The sequence below is a fragment of the Pygoscelis adeliae genome, unplaced genomic scaffold (genome assembly GCF_000699105.1).
Source record: "Pygoscelis adeliae isolate BGI_AS28 unplaced genomic scaffold, ASM69910v1 Scaffold308, whole genome shotgun sequence".
NCBI lineage: Eukaryota > Metazoa > Chordata > Aves > Sphenisciformes > Spheniscidae > Pygoscelis > Pygoscelis adeliae.
In genome coordinates, this window is record NW_008825306.1 from 3,746,979 (window position 1) to 3,765,617 (window position 18,639).

Below are 18,639 nucleotides of genomic sequence, written 5' to 3' on the forward strand. Positions count from 1 at the left end.
CAAAAGAAAAGAAAGGAACAGGCACCTTTTCTCTAAAGTAGCAATTTTGCTAACTTAAAACTTGTCCAAATCAAGATGGATTTTCTCAAGCACTAGAAAAAGCACCTTTCTCATTTGGGAACTATCCCTCTGATCAAAGATTACACCGTGTGGATTGCTACCAGCCAACATAATTTTGCGAATCATAAAGCTACACCATAAGAATGCAGCAGCTGCCATTGGGCGAGCTTCAGGTAACTATAACCAACTCCTTTACAGCTTCCTTCTCAGATAGCTCAAAGACTTGCCATAACAAAAGGGAAAACTCAACTGATATCTTCTTTTTTAGACATGAAATGAAATTTTCTAGACATGAATGCAATGCATGAAATTCTGCTCTCGGTTCAGTGGTACATACTGACCTCTCAGTTCAGTGGTGATTACATTGATTGCAGGAGAGTTATCTTAAATTTACATTCAAGTTACTGAAAGCAAGATCTAATCCAGAAACTTCATCAACTGTTTCTATTTGTCTGGCAGTAAATAGTCTGATGCTATACTGACCAAGATCACTGGAACAAACATCTTTTATTAACACGTTTAGCAGGTTTCAAAATATTCATAGGATATGTACATTATTGTTATGTTGTATGGGCAGGTTAGACTTTAAAAAATGCATGGAATCAGTTACTAGTAGACATGCTCATGTAAATGAAGTATTTGAAAATTATTTACAGCATTTTTTCTTGCATTAAAAAATATCCCAAACCTACTAATCTGTATATTAAGACATTTTATTATCAGATACAACAGATTTCTATGGTAGCATTTGCTAATTATTTATTAATCGTTCCTAATATCCTCCTAGTTTACTAAATATTTATCATAAATAAAATATAATATGCAGATATATTGTGAAATCATCAGCTTGTATTAGTAGAACTCTATTGACTTTAAAAGTGGATGTGTTGATTTACATCTATTGCTATCAGGTGTATGTGCACATAAACACACACACATGCATATATTTTATTCCTACAGATATTTTATGACTTGGTGAAAGAAAAAAGACATATATTCACTGTATAAAATTCAATAAGAACATGTGTACACACATATATTTCAACAGAGTAAGAGATAGGGGAAATTTCTACTGTCAAATTGTACTTTAAAAAGTCAAAGTCTATTGGTTAGCAGGGCCAGGAATTAAGGGTACTTCTGCAACAAGCTGTCAGTATAGGCAGTTTTCTAAGAAACATATTGAAACCTTGACAGAAATACTGCTTATACCCAATGACAATCATTCAGTCTTAAGCAACTGAGTTGAATATCCTTTCACAGATAGCAGCCCTCCACAATGACACCAAAACCAGAGTCCTTTGTCACCACTGAAAGTTGAGGGTTTTTTTGTAAATTGCAAGCATTTTTGGATACTGGGGACACATCAGCATGTATTCTTTAGCAGTATCAGTGCAAATGGAAGAGGACATTTTAAGGAAAATAATTTTCCCCTTGGAGACATGAAGTTCATAACTGAACTACAGAAGTTTGTTTTAAGCTAAGGAACAAGATGTAGCATCATAGCTAAAGAGGCGACTTGTTTGTTAATCTCACAATATTTTAATTGCGTGAACACTGGCAGAGGCATTATATCTTTCTTTTCTTGTTCTTAAGTTTCCTTTGGCAACATCTACCTTCCATACTAACTTAAGGCATTTTTGCAGCCAGGTTTTGCAGAGGGTAGCATTTCATGCTAGTGCACAAAGACCACCCAAGTTCTATATGCAGCAGGTAACTTCTACATATATGTTCAAGAAGACTATATAGGAATGCATGTCCTGTGTAGGCCTTCTGCCCTATCCCTAACTCCCAAAAAGAGAATTTTAAAATTCTACACTTACTACTTCACACAAACATAATTTTTACATAATCTAACAAGTGATGCCTTCTAAATGCACTTCTGTGCTCCTCCTATCTAAAAAGAAACAACATCATGTGAACTACCTGACCAGAGCTAAATAATCATTGCAATTTGAACAAAATAGTCATAGGAGACTGGTTGCATTTAGACCATGAATGCAGACAAGTTTCATAATGTTGTGTCTACTTTTGGTAACAAACAATTACAATAAAGGAACTGAATCTCAATGATTTCCACAGGTAGATAACACATCGCTGGTATGTAAAGACCAAGCTCAGAACCTACTTTTATTAGGTAATTACTTATAGGTAAATGTGTTCATAGAAGTATTTATACCTTTGGAGCTTAAATGGATTTATTGGACAAATTTCTGTTGTGAATTATTTGCTCAGCTTCAAAGAAAAATGTTTTACAATTGTGGGAACACATTTTTTCTTCTGGGTGTTTTCTCGAGATAGACAGCTATACATTTAGAGAAGGGACTAAAATGAAGTTGAGTCACCAGCACTAAATATTTACTACAACAATTGCATATGAGCATCAGGTTAAATTTACAGTCTGAAATGCAGATCTTGTATCAGTGTGAAATAGAGTAAGACCACAAGGCACTTTGGTGTGAAGGCAGAGAAAGCAACATAGTAATGAAACCAGTAATGAAACACACCCTGCCCCCACAACTTTGCCTGCTCAGACTGACGTACTTTCTTATTAAACAAGATATAACAGGAAAAATCTCTTTAGAAAATATTTAATTTCTCTAAAATTTGGTACAATGGGGTCATCCATTACTGATTAAAAAAAAAAGAAGCAAAGAATATATTTGAAAACAACAGATTTTTCCAAAACCTGTGCTATTAGCTACCCTAAGACTTTAAGAGAAAACTAATAGGTCAGTTTCTTAAAAAAAGCTGGAAATTATGTATTTTGTATATGTATTATGCACAACAAGCTCAAGTTTTGTCGTATGCTTCTGCTTACATATTGTATCAGGTGCAAAATCCTACCCTGCCAACTAAATGGCTGTACCTATATGCTGATACCTGTTTGTTAAATCAAGGGACTGTTGAACAAATCATGTGGAGTGAGTCTGCAGAACGTAGAACTATAAATGAGGAAAGTGATGGGACTGGCAATGACAAACTCAATTTCAGACCAGTAGATCACCACTTGGAATTAACAAAGATCACTGGGAATGAAAATTTCTCTTCAGCTGTGGTACAGTTTAGGTATTCTCAACACAGAGATAAGACAACTGTCATATACAGTTAACTTCAACTTATTTTCTCTGATATGACTGAAATCAGAATCAAGTCCCTGAATATAAAGCAATACCACTTACAAAGCTGTACTTACCAGTGTATCTTAAACTAACCATATATGAACACATATGCATGGAGGGAGATCATATAAAGAAATAAGATACTACTTCACAAAACATATATTTAAATATTTATGTTTTATGAAAATCTAAGACAACAGATACTTGATCCCTTAGGAGTTATTATTGCAAGTTAATAATCAGGAAGGAAATACATTATTGCTATTTAACTGAGAAAGCTAGATAATCAAAAGAAATTATGTGCAACGGCAGCTGAACTGTTATTTCTATTTTCTGCTAAAGGGAGTTACATAAGATCGGACTGCTTACTGTCCTCTGCTGTAGTCATTGAAGTCCAGTTGCTATAAGCATTGCCATAAGCATTGGAGGCAACCACTCTCATCTCATACTCAGTGTATGGCTGAAGATCTCCGACCCTGTGTTGTAAGGAAGCAGTAGGGCTGGAAAGCAAACTGCAAAGAAAAGCAGCATGAGTTACATCATTAAACATCCCAGCACCTAAAGAAAGACTAAAACATGATATGTCTTGTAACAAAACCAGCCACCCTAAAGGTGAGCCATATTCAAGATAATGGGACTTTTCTTGCTTGGCAGTTGATGGTGGCCTTGCTATGGTCTGCGTACTCTAAAATGTCACCAGCAGAATGCCTCCGCCGCATCTGGAGTCGGTAGCTGGGTGCGCCTGGGGCATTGTTGCGAACTGGTGTAGACCAGACAACCTGAAGACTGGTTGGAGTGGCAGATGAAAGCCTTGGAGGCATCACGCCATCTGGAGCTGTCGAAAAACATGGATGAATTAGAGCAGAGAAAACCATGGAGAACATATGCCGGGTGGAAACAAAATGCTCCATATACTGGAAAAACTGTTCCTCAGGATCAACAGCAATGTTAACATGGTCCATTTAGTTTAACATTTTCACTGCTGAACAATGCTATTTTTTTATTTTCTTCTTTCCAATATAGTTACATGAATATCACTTTGCTAAAAACAAACCTCCATACACCAGAAGTAATTCAGAAGCAACATATTCTCTACCACCTTTTCAAATACTATCTACTTCTCCTTGTGCCCAGCTCTGCCACCCTGAGAAGTTAAAGAAATGCTCACAGAAATGTTACCCACCAAGAATAAAATTGATCAGACTTTTTATCATTCAGAAACCTTCTCACCTTTACAAATTAATAATAATTTTAGAAGAAAACAGCAGAAATTTTAAGGAAAAAAAGGTCTTTACATAGAAATCAAAATAGATTCACTGAAGTCTCAGTCTCTAGCCCACTGTTTTGTTAAGGAAATTAATTTTTATGAAGTCCAGGAACTGCAGATCAAAATCTGTCAGTAATGATACCACCAATGACCTTTAACTGCTGCAAATTTCACTGCATGCAGTAAAAAGAACTATGCCAATTTGCACCCATGAGTTTATGGCTTTGTTTTTTCTTTAAGAAGAAAACAATCTGTTGTAGAAACTTTCTGTACATAAACACATCTGGAACTTTTATATATAACGCATGTCTGTAGCCGTAGCTCTGTAGCTCTTTTCCAGAGATTTAAAACACTGGAAAGTTACTGCCTTTGTCATTTAAATTTTTGTATAATAGTTTCGCTTTTCATGGTCCAGTAGTTACCATTTGCTTCTTTCTTTGGTCTTTCCAACAGAATTTTTTTGTTGCTGTTATTTTCTTCCTTCTCTCTATTGGAAAAAAACAGTCTCACAGATCTGTAACTTAAAGTGTAGTTGTAAGTCCTAGGGCATAAGTTGTAAGTTGAGTGAACAGTATTTTACAGTAAGTTTTATGATTTTCATTTACCACCTGTATATGAGGTGGTTACTAAGAGGAAAGTAACAGACTTTGTGATACACTGTCTGAATCATTCTCTCCCTGAAACAGATGAAATGATGGCATTGGCTCAGAAAAAAAAAGTCATCAGTCATATACTGTAGTTTTTATTTATACTGACATATATATACAGAGATATGTGAACTAGCACCTGGCTGGTTTACTCTGTTTATACATACTTATGACTGGGGAACTTCAAAATTCTTTAGCTCCAGCTCCAAATTGTATTACATAGAAAGGCACAAGACATGGCTGGCTCCAACCTAGAAATTTGTTCCCTTTCCCTTAAGTTCAAGGTCTACCAGTTCTCAAAAGAAGTTTTTACTTAAAGCTGGCTGCTGGGGCAGCTGAGTCATTACCAGGTATTTTACTTCTGAGAATTGGCCCCTAGCCCTGCTACCCTCCTGTTTTTTTCAGGACAAAATTAATCAGAAGAGGATCTCCAGCTTCCCTCACTCCCTTCCCCTCCTCTCTGTTACCATGAAAAAGACACCATAAAATTTTTGGCCTTGAGCCAGCCTGGCTGCCTTTGGATGCTCCCTCCTGCTGCTGTTATCTAGACCTAGGCAATAAGGCTCCAGTAAATCCCAAGTAAACTTGAAATCTTCCTGTTTCCAAATCCAGGAGATGTCTGAGACTAAGGTAATTCATGGTTTGCAAATCCCTTGCCAACATCTTCAAGGCCAATCAAGACCTTGTGAGCCCCTCAGCTCAGAGGAAAGAAGATGGCTGACTTAACTTGAACAGCCCCCAACGTCCCTCCAGCTGAGCCATCAAAAACAAACATCTGCACACCAAATGCCTCTGTATGTGAATTAAATTTCACTCACAGAGTAAAATGGAGAACATATATTTACCTCATTAACATTGTTCTGTTTAGCAGCAACATAACTGATGTTGGAGTTAAGTTGTGCAATAAAGGGGTTTAAATCTTATGGATGTAAAGTACAGTACTTGCAGATAATCATGAATTATTTTGGCATGTCTTTATAAAGTGATTCCTGAAGTTGTTAGCAGGCAAACTCAGCCAGCATGAGAAAGATGGCACAAAATGTAAAAACTTTTATTAGAGGGTTTTAAAGTGTTTTCACAGGCTGACACTAACAGAAAGACTCAATATCGCTTCAAAGCAGGGTACTACCTCATTTAGATCTGAACTGCCGTAGCTTAAAATGCACCAGTTGTTTAAGTGCACACAGAAATTCTACACAGCAGAAAAAGCTACATCTAAAAATTAATCTAATTAGCTGAGCTGTAATTTGGCCAGGAAGCCAAAGTTCACATTGTTATTGAGGAGACAATGTGAGCAACTCACTGAGGAGGCAAAAGCGTTAAATTTATTTCCAGTTCTGTCAGGACACATCACTTCACCTTTGTGTTTCATTTCTCAATCTGTTAAATGGAGATAATAACACTTATCCTTCTTTGTAAAGCTCTCCGATTTCTACAAAGTAAAATCTCCGATTAAGCTTTATGTATGTATAGTGGTGATTATTATAGCGATACAGGAATGTTCTTCAAAAAACAAAGATGTAGCTGTCTAAATGTCAATAACAATTCACAGTGCGGGTGTTATTTTAATGGTGTAGGTAATCTCAGCTAAATGTTCAAATCTCTTCTACCAACAAAAGCACAGCATAGGGAAGAGTAGAAAATTTGGACAAATCTCTTCTGTGAAAGTCGACTGACCTGTAGAACAAGCCTAGCTAACCACTTGCAAACCAACATGTTAGAATATACAGCAAAATTATTTAACCTGAACGACTTCCTGTAGCTTGCAGAGAATGTCCTCAGCTATGCACTTCCAAAGGAACGGGGCAGGGGGGCAGGAGGGTACAACAAAGAAATCGTCAAGTCTCTGCTGAGTCATAATGAGAAAGGTGCTCTATTAAACTAATCACACTTTGATCATTAAAACTACAGAGCACTTCCCCAAAAAAATGGTAATTCTAAATTGCACACAAAACATCCTTTGACTATTTCAAACACTCCTCATCACCAAGGTCTGCAGTGTAACATTTCCCTCAGCTTAACCCTTTTTATCCGATCCATATTCCCAAGAGACTCCTTACTACCCAAGTAATAACTGGCAACCAGCAATAATTCTACTGCAAATTTCTCAACAGAAGAGCCATGTATCTATCAGCTTGATATATCGCCTTTAAGATGCAATGTTGCTCAAAAAGTTCCCCTCAAGCTTTAATATGACCCTCAGGGGGCAACCACTCCACTTGCAACCCACTGCATCAACATCTAGCCCAGTAAACCCTCACTTAGCAGGGCAGAAAGTCACGCTTTGTATGAAGAGACTACAAAGGCAGAATAAAATATTTAACCAAAGAATTAATAAACAGACCCGCAAAATAATAAAAACTGGAGACTGTTTCAAGCTGACAATGATATATTGTATTCCAGATACTCAGGTACATGCAGATGAGTCAAGAAAGATCTGATCCCTGTTCGGCCACTAATGTGCTAAGCAGTCTTTGAAAAGTGTTTTGACTTCTTGCCTCAATTTCCTTATCTTAAACAACATAAGCAGCAGTAGTCAGCTTTGTAAGTATTTGTTTATTTTAGGAGAGCAAGCATTGTGTTGAATGATTGTGCTTAAATGTTTACTCCATGTTGAAAGCCTATTTTTCTGAGAGGTATTAGTTATAGTTATCATAAAGATACATCTGAAATTTAAATTTTCTAAAAGTAGAAGACTTTAAGTAGGATTATTCAAAGTGAACTATCATTAGGACAATAAATTACTGTTTAGTTATAAAAATGTCTGCACTATTAATCTTTAATAAGAGGAAGAGAAAGAAAAGCCAGTAAAGCTTGATTTGATATCTATCAAATTGTTGCAAACTCACACCAACTTTGAAGTGAAGTGACATCACTTTTAACAGTGATCAGATATGTTGGCCCTGCTGTATCCACAATATCTGCAGACAGGCAGCTGGAAGAGTTTAGAGCTATGTAAACATAACTCTACAATTTGCCACATCTGCATGTGTAAAATATTTAGCACAGATGACACATTTGCATCTTAGCGAAATATTTTTCATACACGTGTGTGCAAATGATAACTGCAGGTATTTAACTACAGAGAAGGAAAATAGGCTCTCCACAGTTTGTGCCATAACAGCAAGGAAAAGTTTCCGTCAGACTGCCTTTAGATGAATGTCTCGCTCAGTCATGCCTACTCTCACTCTTTTCCAGGTTCAATTCACAAACCCCATTTCTTATCTCATTGCAGTGATTGTTTAGATACTCCTGTTTCATTTTCTATTTTAGGTGCCCATACTGAGATCATCTCATTACGGCACTTTTTATGGCAATATGTTCTGCACGTTGACATTTGTTTCTCCTGATTTTCCCAGGTATGCCTGTTATCTAGTTGTTTGCTCAGTCCAAATAATTCCAGTCATTGCACTCTCCATAATTCTCAACGTGGCCATGTGTTTTTGTTTCATTTAACTGAAAGACAGGCCATGATGCTGGGCCATATGTCATCACTAAAAGGGCATGCTAGTTATAAACCTTTATCTATTGGCAAAGCAGAAGATTGCTTTTTTTGTTTCTTATCTTTACAGGTCCACTGAAGTTTACTCTGGTTTGGTTTTTAACCCTCTTTTCCCAGTTATCTTTCCTACTCAGCGTATAGCAAATACACACAGTTGGTCTTGATTTTTCATTTAATATGTATGTTCAACCATGTTGTTTTCCACCTACTCAATGCCTAAAGAATGCATAGAGTATTCTTGGATTTTCTTTTTAATTTTGTAATTTCACTGATAGAGGTTTTCAGTTACAGATGTATCTCCATCTAATAATACATATACCAGGGACAACGCACCCCTTATTCAACACACATGCATGCACTTTGGAACATAAAAAGTGAAAGGTCCATGGTGGCTTTCTTGCTTGCCCTCTCTGACACATGGGGCTTGGGAAGAAAGGAAGCTGCGCTATGGGAAAAAGCAAGTAAAGAGACATAAAGGAGTAGCTTAAAGCCTCCTTACACTTCCCAGTAAATCCAAACCTGTTCACATCTTATGTTTGTGAAATGTTCTTTTCAGAAGTATGACATAAACAGGGTACAGAAATACCTTCTTCTCTTTTCATGACCTATCCTGTTTTATACATCTGATCCCTGCTATAATAGTAATTTTATCTGGAAAGGAGTGGCTTTGTAAACCTTTTCACTTTTAGCATTAATCTTTAATGTTACTTGTACTTGTAAGGTACAGTATCACTTGGAAAAATGAAAATAAGAAGTTATAAATTTTAGATTTTTCACTTTTTCTGGATTGAGTGTGTACGCTCTAACTGCAAATTTTCCTCCACTTGCACCATTTGGTATTCCAAGCTGCAGAGTACAGTTTTAGTAGGGCCCTGAAAATCAACTCAGGCTTTACTCCATGACCTGCAGACCTGAAGTTTAAGACAATTGCCTTTTGAAATCCCAGAGCAGGCTTACTTATTCCTCATTAATACTGCTCTAGCGAAAAACAAAATCAGACCTCCCCCTCCTTTCAATGAATTTTGGTTCATGTACGACCTCAACATCTGCAATCCAGATACGGGTTTCAAGTGAAAACGTGTAAGAGATGCCCCTTTCCTAAGTGTTATATTTTACTGAGGTCAACACTATAAAAATGTCTTATAGATTTGCCACCTTTACCTTTATATAAGAAGTAACCTGCCTCATGCTAGACAGAAGTTTATCCATGTTACTCAGCAAGAACTTTGCTAAACCCTAAAAGCTACAAAAGAATGCCAATAAGCAATTAGCTGAATGATTAATGATTTTAATACCTGTAATAAAGACATTGGATGGAATTTATAACTGCCCAGTAAAACTAATTATTCATCAGACTGTTTAAAAGGATGCCTAGCCAATGACTGCCATATCACAAAATTAATTTTTAGAAAATACTATGAGGAAAAAACATAAGGATTGGTATTACAAAATCAGGCAGAAACCACAATTAAACAAACATCTCCTGTGGGTTAATTGTGATTCCGGTTACTGGAAAATGAAATATCTATGTGAAGCAGCTTTGAGAAACTATCATCAGATCTGCCTCTTTTTACTTAGGGGAATAGATGTGGCAAGAGCAGAGGGAACAAGATCCTATCTATCTTCATGCAATAGCTTCAGCTTCCTGCATGAAGCAGCTTTAGAGATGAATTTCAGGACTTCTTCCTTTCAAAAAAAAAAAAAAAAGGTGAAAGAATTTGACATCGTCTTCAAAATCCTGCGGCTTCCCTTACAATTGATATCTGCAGCCAAAGAGCTATGACCAGAGGCAGGTATGCTAGCTTCCACATTGATGAAAACATCTCTGGTGAGAGTCTTGTAGACTGCTAGCGAGGCGACACTTGGTTAAATTGAAGTTTCTTTCTTAACGTTGATGGCACAATTTCAAAGAACTGCTGGCTGGCTTTTAAGCTTTTTACTTCATGTTTGAAACTAAACAATTCTTTGATTGCACTGGAAATAGGGGATTCCCAAAAGCAACAAAAAAACCCAAGTTATATCACTGATGGTTGGGAAAAGACCAGGGAAGATAGTTTAAACCTATGTAGCTTAAAGAATAATAGAAGAGCAAAGGGATAGACATACAGGAATCTTCAACTTCACAGAAGTTTTGCAAAGACAATGAGAACCTCTGTGTTCTGGGAAACAGGACATACAGTAATGGGATTAAACTGCTGCAAGGAAGATTTCAAATCTCATTCAGACTAAACAAATTTTTTACCAGAAATGAGACAACTTACGGTTTTGAGGAAAGAAGATGCACGAGATGATTTCCCGATGAACTCTTTTTCAGCCTAATAATTCAATGAAGGGGACTCTAACTCATAGAAGATGAAGAAGGAACAAAGAAAAAGGAAAAGGCACAGAGGTGGTGATGTTACAAGAAATATATGCCTCAGTCTGAAGCATAAGTTGTTGAAAATTAATTTTTAATAATGTTTTATTCTAAGACAAAGCAAAAGGATAACATTGTATATTAAAAACCAGAAAGCAGCATTCTACTTCAACAAGTGGATATGATTTCTCCAGATGATTGTTGCTATATCTCCCCTCAATCTGGCAAAAGAAACTAAGAAAACATAGCAACCTAGCTGAATGCTAAAGAAAGTGAGATATTAGAAAACATGTGAATGTTCTCATTAAATAAGAAGTCTCCTGGTTCAAATGCTAGCATTATGTGCACTCCTGCAGTATGAATGTGCCAGTGGACTGTTACTCATGGAACAGTCTACCCTGCTGGCAGAAAACAAAAGTGTTACCAGTTGATATGCATTTTGACAGAAACATCCGTTTATATATGCCCAAATGTACAGACTGGAGAACAATGCAGGTTTGCAAATAAATTAGATCTGCCATAAGGTTACCTGTAGTTATTTTTAATCCATAAATTTCTCTGCAGTATATAGAGGATGGTGTGGAAAACTACCATTTCTGATGGAATCCAAGCTTGAGAGTGTCCATAAATAGAAAATGGATCTGACAAGATGACAGATTAGTTCATGTTAGGGAGCCACTACGCACAGTGAGCAGTACAGTCTTATTACATCTTGAATGTCCTACAGGTATCTGTGAGATCCAGGCCACTGGACTACCTTTTGGCCATGAAACAACTGAGGCCATAACAGACATTTCCCCCCGTCAAATTCTTTCCTTATTTGCAGAAAGAGGAGGAAAAGAGGTTTCCTCAGTTTCTGCTCCTACTAACCCAGGCAACACAGAGCAGGATTTGGTTTACAGCTGCTAATTAACTTCTTTATGCCATATGTGGTAATCACAAAAACCCCTTGTCTCGTTGTCAATGTCTTTTCATAGGGAATATGGGAGGTAGGTGTTGAGAAAGAAGAAAGTGATTCTTCCCACCTACAGTTGTTGTCCCCATCCCTCACATCTCCTCCACAGACAGCACGAGCAGAAAGTCTGACTCTCTGGCATGCCTGGAGGGGACCAGCTCTCTGTCGTGGCTCTGCCAAACCACTGCACCCCTTCAAGCTGCCAACTCTTCTCCTTCCCTTTCTGTAACAGAAAAATGTGCATTTACACTGCCACATTTCCAGTGGCATTTACATGTTGTTTTGAAATGAATACTATATAGTACTATGATTTATAAATAGAGAGAACATTTAGAAAAAGAAAATCAGTACTGTTGATCAATGAAAGCAAAATCTTAGTTATAAATGAGGAAAAATGATCACCTTTTAACTAAAAATACCCATTGTTTATACCAATAAATAAACCATTCTTCACAGCAGACTCCTATATTAAAGGATCAGATGACTTTATAATTACTGGGAATTGCAAGGTTGCAAAGACCAAGGTACTGCCTCCTTAGGTGTGAGTACATTTGGATATCTCAGCTGAGGATGTGCTGTCATTAACACATCTCATTACAGCTTTGATTTCGGTTCTAGTCTCTTGATGATACTGATATAAAACAATACTAAAGCTACAAACATAGCTGGTCTCATTGCGTTTCAGATTTTGTCATGTGTTCGTGGTATGATATTCCCACAATCACTGTTCATACACCATTGTTTTCTGCAAGGAGCTTGCAGAGTTTCTGAAAGCTTTTGTATATTCTAACTTACCTAATCTTCTGAAATATATCTTTATGAAATATATGTATATGACATACAAGAAAAGCAACTAGTTCTTGGATATTTTGTTCATACATCAAAAAGCGCCATAGGAGTGCACTAGGGAATATGTTGTCAAAGAAACCATGGAATTTTATCTTCTCATTTCCCATTTTCTCTAAGGTGTAGGTGCTTATCACAACAATATCAAAGTGTCTTCTATGTCAATGCACTAAAATAAATATATTCCCACTGAAAGTCATGAAGGAAATTCAGAAATTGGGAATGTACAAAATCTCATAAACGTTACAAACTCTAACATAGAGTTTCTCTTTGCTTGCAAGAAGTGTTGTTCACCTAAAGACAGTGGAAGTCATGCCCTTAAAATAGTGAGGATGTAATTTTTTGAAAATTTACTTCTTATAGTTCAATCAAGTGTCTTCTAAAATTTTGCTCCCTGGAAGTCTTTTTCAGTAGCAACCATACCCTCAACAAATGGAAGCTAAAAAAAAAATATCATTTACTACTTTGCTCCAATCTTCAAGCTATTAAAAAGCATATTATCTTTTCCTGTTCACCCGAGTTGGACAAGGGAGAAAACAAAAATATCAAAGCAACAAAACTTATTAAGTAGAAACTCTGGTTTGTGTGTTATCTTAACCTGCTTCTCAGTTCACTCTAAGGCATTCAAAGCATTAGCCTTTGAAGTAGCCTATACTCTCTAGTTTTCTTCTGCAAAATACAGCGTATGTCAGGTTCAGACAAAATACCAAAAATGACTGTATATTTTATTAAAAGCCTGTTTTTTCCTCTCTCTCTCTCTCTCTTTTTAACAAAAGTAAAATTTAGTTGTTGTTCCCTTAGGTACAAAGTACACAGTTCATAATTCATTTGATATAAAATGTCAGTTTATATTTTTGCACTTCTTTGATAAATGAGAAAAAACATGTACATTTCAATTTCCTTCTACGAGGTTTTACTAGCAGAAGCCCCCCTCCCATTGTGCTGCTCAAAGACCTTTGCGTTAAATTAAACATCAAGATTCAGAAACTGTAGGGAATGATATTTCCAAGACATACAGTACAAATATATGAGACTGGGAAAAAAGGTAATGATTTTTCCTACCAGTGAAGTGATCTCTCCCAAAGAGCATCTTTGATCCTTGAATTAGTTCTCAGTTATAATTTAATATATCAAAACTGTCAGCAGCTTTCCTTACATTTAGACATAAAGTGATATAGTCAGCTCCACAAAGAGCAAAATACAACATTCAGGTGCTTGCTCCCCTCCCAACATATGCTTGCGACTCTAAAGTCCATCGATATTAACGGGGAAAATCTGTGTACATCAAAGGAGACGGCACACAATTTAATTGTATCTGTCATCATTAACAGTATGGAGTGTTTTTTCCTACATAACCAAATCCTGCCATTGATCAACATGCAAAATTCTCAGGGGGGTAATCTGCACAACGGCAAAGAGCAGAACCAAAAATTTAGTTCTGGAAATACAACTATTATAATTAGAAAAATAACAACAAAACACTGTATATTATCCTTTCATGTAACACATGAGGCCGAGGCTGACAAATCTGAACTATCACATTTACAGAGTAAACAAGAATTCTTGTCACTTCTCAAAATTGCCAACTGCAGTGCTATGGCTGTCACTTCACGTTACAGTCTAGTTCAACAGCTGCAGTATCAATAAATTAAGCTGTATTAGAAAACAGCAATAGGATCACATTCTGATGCTCATGCTGAGTATCAGCACTAATGAACAACATACATCCAGATCCACAAATGCCCAGAACTCCGGACCTGCTCCTCTGGCCCCCTTTGCTGCTGACATATACGCTGCCTCACCCTGACCAGAGAAGTGTCTTTAGCCCCAGGTTATAATAGTACCTGCCCTGTCTTCTCCCCCAGTAAATAAGACTTTTTTCGCTCCCCCACAGTAGTAGAGTTTCAACAGGACAGATGAGCACTATTCTGCCTTCCTTATTTATGAACCCAGAGATTAGTATGCTGCCCGGCAACTGGGAGATGGGAATGTTAGTCACTTTAGGATGAATAATCCAGACCTCCTTTTTTCGGCCAGTGCTCTAACAGAGATAAGCTATGACAGAATATGAAAGGTGACACCTCTGTTCCACCTAACTGTGGCAAAAATACCTAACTGTTTTTATGGATTGGTCCCCCACTAAAAATAGCATTTCAATTGACAGAAATATGATCCAGGCGTTATCCGCTGAAGCAAAATATTTAATATTTAAGGTGAATAAAAAGCAATTCAGACAAGCCTATCCACACATGGAAATAATCCATGCAAAATATACAGTTGACTTATCTGATGAATAGGGTGAAAGGATTACAACTTTTTATATCTGACCCATCCACATAGGAATGTTCGTACAGCATTATTAAATAGCTACTCATCAGTTAACGTCCTGTTCTAGATACTTTTAACAAATAAACCATTTATATGAATTAACTCTTGGCTTCATTTCCTCGGATAATGCTGAAGAACATAAATCCACTGGAATTGGTGGAAGTGTGTCAATATACAACAATGAATGATCTGTTCCCAAGTATTTTTACTGAAAAGACCTTGGCTACTGTCTTCTTGTTCAAAAATGGGTAGCCTAATTGATTAAAAGTCTTAGTAATACCATCACGTGTTATTCAAACCCAAGCCAGGCTGACTGTTTTGCCTTATATGCCGCAAGACATGTCACAGCATTTACTCCAATCTGCCCATACAATTCACCATATGTTGAGGTAAAGGAAATACCTTGGCAATACTTATTCTCTACAATGCAGGTTTTCTTCAATCTTTTGACAAAAAGTAAAGATGCAGGGAAAACTTCCTCTCCTTCGTTCATTTTTAAAACATAAACTGAAAAGGCTAAATCTTCATCACAGAAAATTTACAGCTGCTTAATTCAGATTACAACCATCAGCAACATCCTGTTGAATTTTTTGGACAGCACTATCAATTTCTTACGAATAACCCTCTCAAATAGGCTTCTTAGTATGTAAGAGCACTCACAACTTCAGTGGGAGGTAAAATAGAGAAAAGAGAAGTATTCTTTCTTTATATAACACCATCTCTTTACTCATTCAACTTCTTTTCTTTCTACATGTTCTATTAGAGCTGTTTAGATAATCTAAAATCTAACATCAGTCAACCTGAATTCACATATTTTCTATGTACACAGTGGCCGCACTCAACTATGGTGACACTTTCACAGAGAGGCAATCCCCCAGTCTAAGCTGAGGGATAAGAAGAGAGGCTGACAAACTTTCTGACATGTATATTATACTTTTCAGCATGAGGATGAATATAAAAATCTCTTTTACCTTCCCTTGCTAGCAAATGCCTGTCTTTCTATCCATCTGTAAAATATCCTCAGTCACTTCAGAATCCTACTGGAAAGCTGAATTAGTAAATATTTGTAAAAATCATAAAAGTAAATATGTCAGTATACAAATAATAAGAATTAATATAATTAAATACTGGATGTATTCCACCGTAACATGAAATACATCAATTCCCTTTCTCTCTTATTTTACTAACCTGGAATTAAACTAAGAGTATAGTATTTCTTTGTCAGAAGAATAAGTAAGACCAGCATACAGATCCAAAGAAAAAAAGACAAATATCCAGCACATATGCATGGACATGCATATACTAATATATCATATACGTATTTGTGTGTGTGCATCTGCACGTGCATGCAGACACAAAAATAAATGTTCAGAAATAAAAGCACAGTGAGGAAAAACTGTCAGGTGTCAGGAATCACTAAGGGCTATAGACTCGTATGGTCATCTTTGTTGTAAGAAAGATAGTCGCATACAACAACACTGCATTATAGGGACACCAGAGGAGAAATGGTGACTCTAACGACTGATTCTCACTCAACTTCCCTTTTCTCTCCCTTTCTGTCGTTATAGAGAAGCTTATTTCTCCTTAGGTACTCAGTCAACTAGCCCAAAGATAACTGCATAGATGTTACATAATGAGGAGCACTATACTAGGAAAAAGTAGGGAAAAGTCAAACTTAAAACACCACCAGAACAAATAATTAACTATATGGAGGAAAAATACTTTAATTCTGCAAAGTGTTTTAAGAATTCAGATACAGAGTTTAAGATTTTTTAAATTCAGTTTCAGATCTATTTTCAAACTACACAGAAAACTCCCAAATAGGAGTTAATAGGAGTTATTTTTAACCATAAAGGAAACCAGCAAAAAAAGCAAAAGCACTTTTATGGCTATGATGTTTAGGAAAGATCATCTCTGGTTTTGTCCCCAGCTAAAGAGAGGAAAAGAATAGTGATTTGATTCCCTCTACATTTCACCCTCAGCAAGATCTTAAGAGAACCTTAATTTTTCCCCCCTTAAGCTTTTTTTTTTTTTTTTAAATATGGAAACATTACGAATATGTAACAGGGTGACAGAACTTTGCTGGAGGCTTACAGAGTTCATTGCAAACAGAGGAACTTCAAAGCTTCCTCAGCTGTGCAAAGTAGCTCAAAAAAACCCTCGCCACTTTACTCAACTGCTTTATGATCAGCAGGCTATCTTCCATAATCTAGATGCTTCAAGTGCAGAAAATACAGAATGAAATGACAAAAAAATCCCCCCAAAACAACCCACAGACATTTGCTTTTGCTAACAGTTAATGAAAATTCCATTTTATTCTGGAAACTATAGGGGCAGAAGTTGTCAAAAATAAATATAATAAAGTGAGCTTTTTAGAAAAGCAGTGCAAATTATAGTAGCGAAGTAACATAAAAATTGATCCAATTCCTAATACTTGCATATATCTGGAAAATTGTACAAAAGATAAAATTCATGGTGTGATTTTTCAAATGTCTTCTGTATGTTTTCACTAGGAATTTCAATGTCATTTTATTGTAGAATTGCTTCAACAGAAGAACCTAATTTATCACATATAGAATGTTGACTTTAATTAGAGTACTGAACAGTCTAGTTCAGATTTACACAGAATGAAGAAAAAACCCAACCATGAATAGGCTTAAGATTATATAAAAATTGCATACTTCGTCTAAATTGTGTCCTTTTTTATGTACAATTGAAATTGGTCCGAAATAGGTTTATGTGATGGTAGGTAATAATTTTAAATAATGATCTGCTGCTAAATTCCACAGCAGCTGATTTTTCCCACTTTTATATATACTTCTGGTTTTCAGAAGCACAATCAAGCTGTAGTTTTCCAGCATGAAATACACTCTACCGCAGATTTCTTCCAGGAGATCATAAGTACTGTCTGGACCTCATGCTAAGGCTAAGGTTTTGGAAAGACCTGGAGTGAGACCTCTACAATGAGGTTAATTGCCTGCTTATAGGTGATCAATTGGCTATTTCAAGCTGTTGCATGGTTCTCCGTTTCTCACCTGGCGTTTCCCAAGCAAGAAAAACATCCATGCTCTTCTAGGCAGCTAAAATCACAGTTTTGATCTTCTTGCCCTAACTGTTTCATGCAGCTCTGGAAGACAGAAAGCAACCTAAGAGCTGACAAATACAGGTGTCCTATATCTGGAACATTGAAACAGCATTGCTGTAACTATGGGAGATCTGCCTAGCCCCAAAAGGACAGAGTGCAGGAGCAAAGGGAAGGAGGCAATCAGAAGAAAAAAGAGAGAGCTGGAGTGTCATTGCCTTCTGGCAATCTCCACTTTTATGAGTAGGGACTTAGACTAAGCTTCAATTTAAAGCAACCTTGAGGCGGTCCTTCATTTGTGTGGAGTTAGGCTGAGCCCCAACTGGCTACAGTTTAGAAAAGTGAGCAGTAAAGTGGGCACCTCTGTGCCTCCCATTGCCGGAGTCTGAAGACACAACCTTTCAGGAATGAGATTTACTTCGCTCTTCTCTTGCCACCCAAAACACCCACCCAAACCCAAGAATAGACACAGTATGA

At 36.7% G+C, this 18,639-nt stretch overlaps 1 protein-coding gene across 1 annotated transcript in view; it reads right to left on the minus strand.

Annotated features, from left to right (window-relative positions):
* Window positions 1-18,639, minus strand: part of USH2A (Usher syndrome 2A (autosomal recessive, mild)) — a 401,100-nt gene that overhangs the window by 140,467 nt on the left and 241,994 nt on the right. The window contains exons 39-40 of the mRNA XM_009330219.1: window positions 3,864-4,014; window positions 3,549-3,691 (exon numbers count right to left, since the gene is read on the minus strand). Coding sequence (XP_009328494.1) covers window positions 3,549-3,691; window positions 3,864-4,014 — 294 coding nt within the window. The remainder of the gene's footprint in view (window positions 1-3,548; window positions 3,692-3,863; window positions 4,015-18,639) is intronic.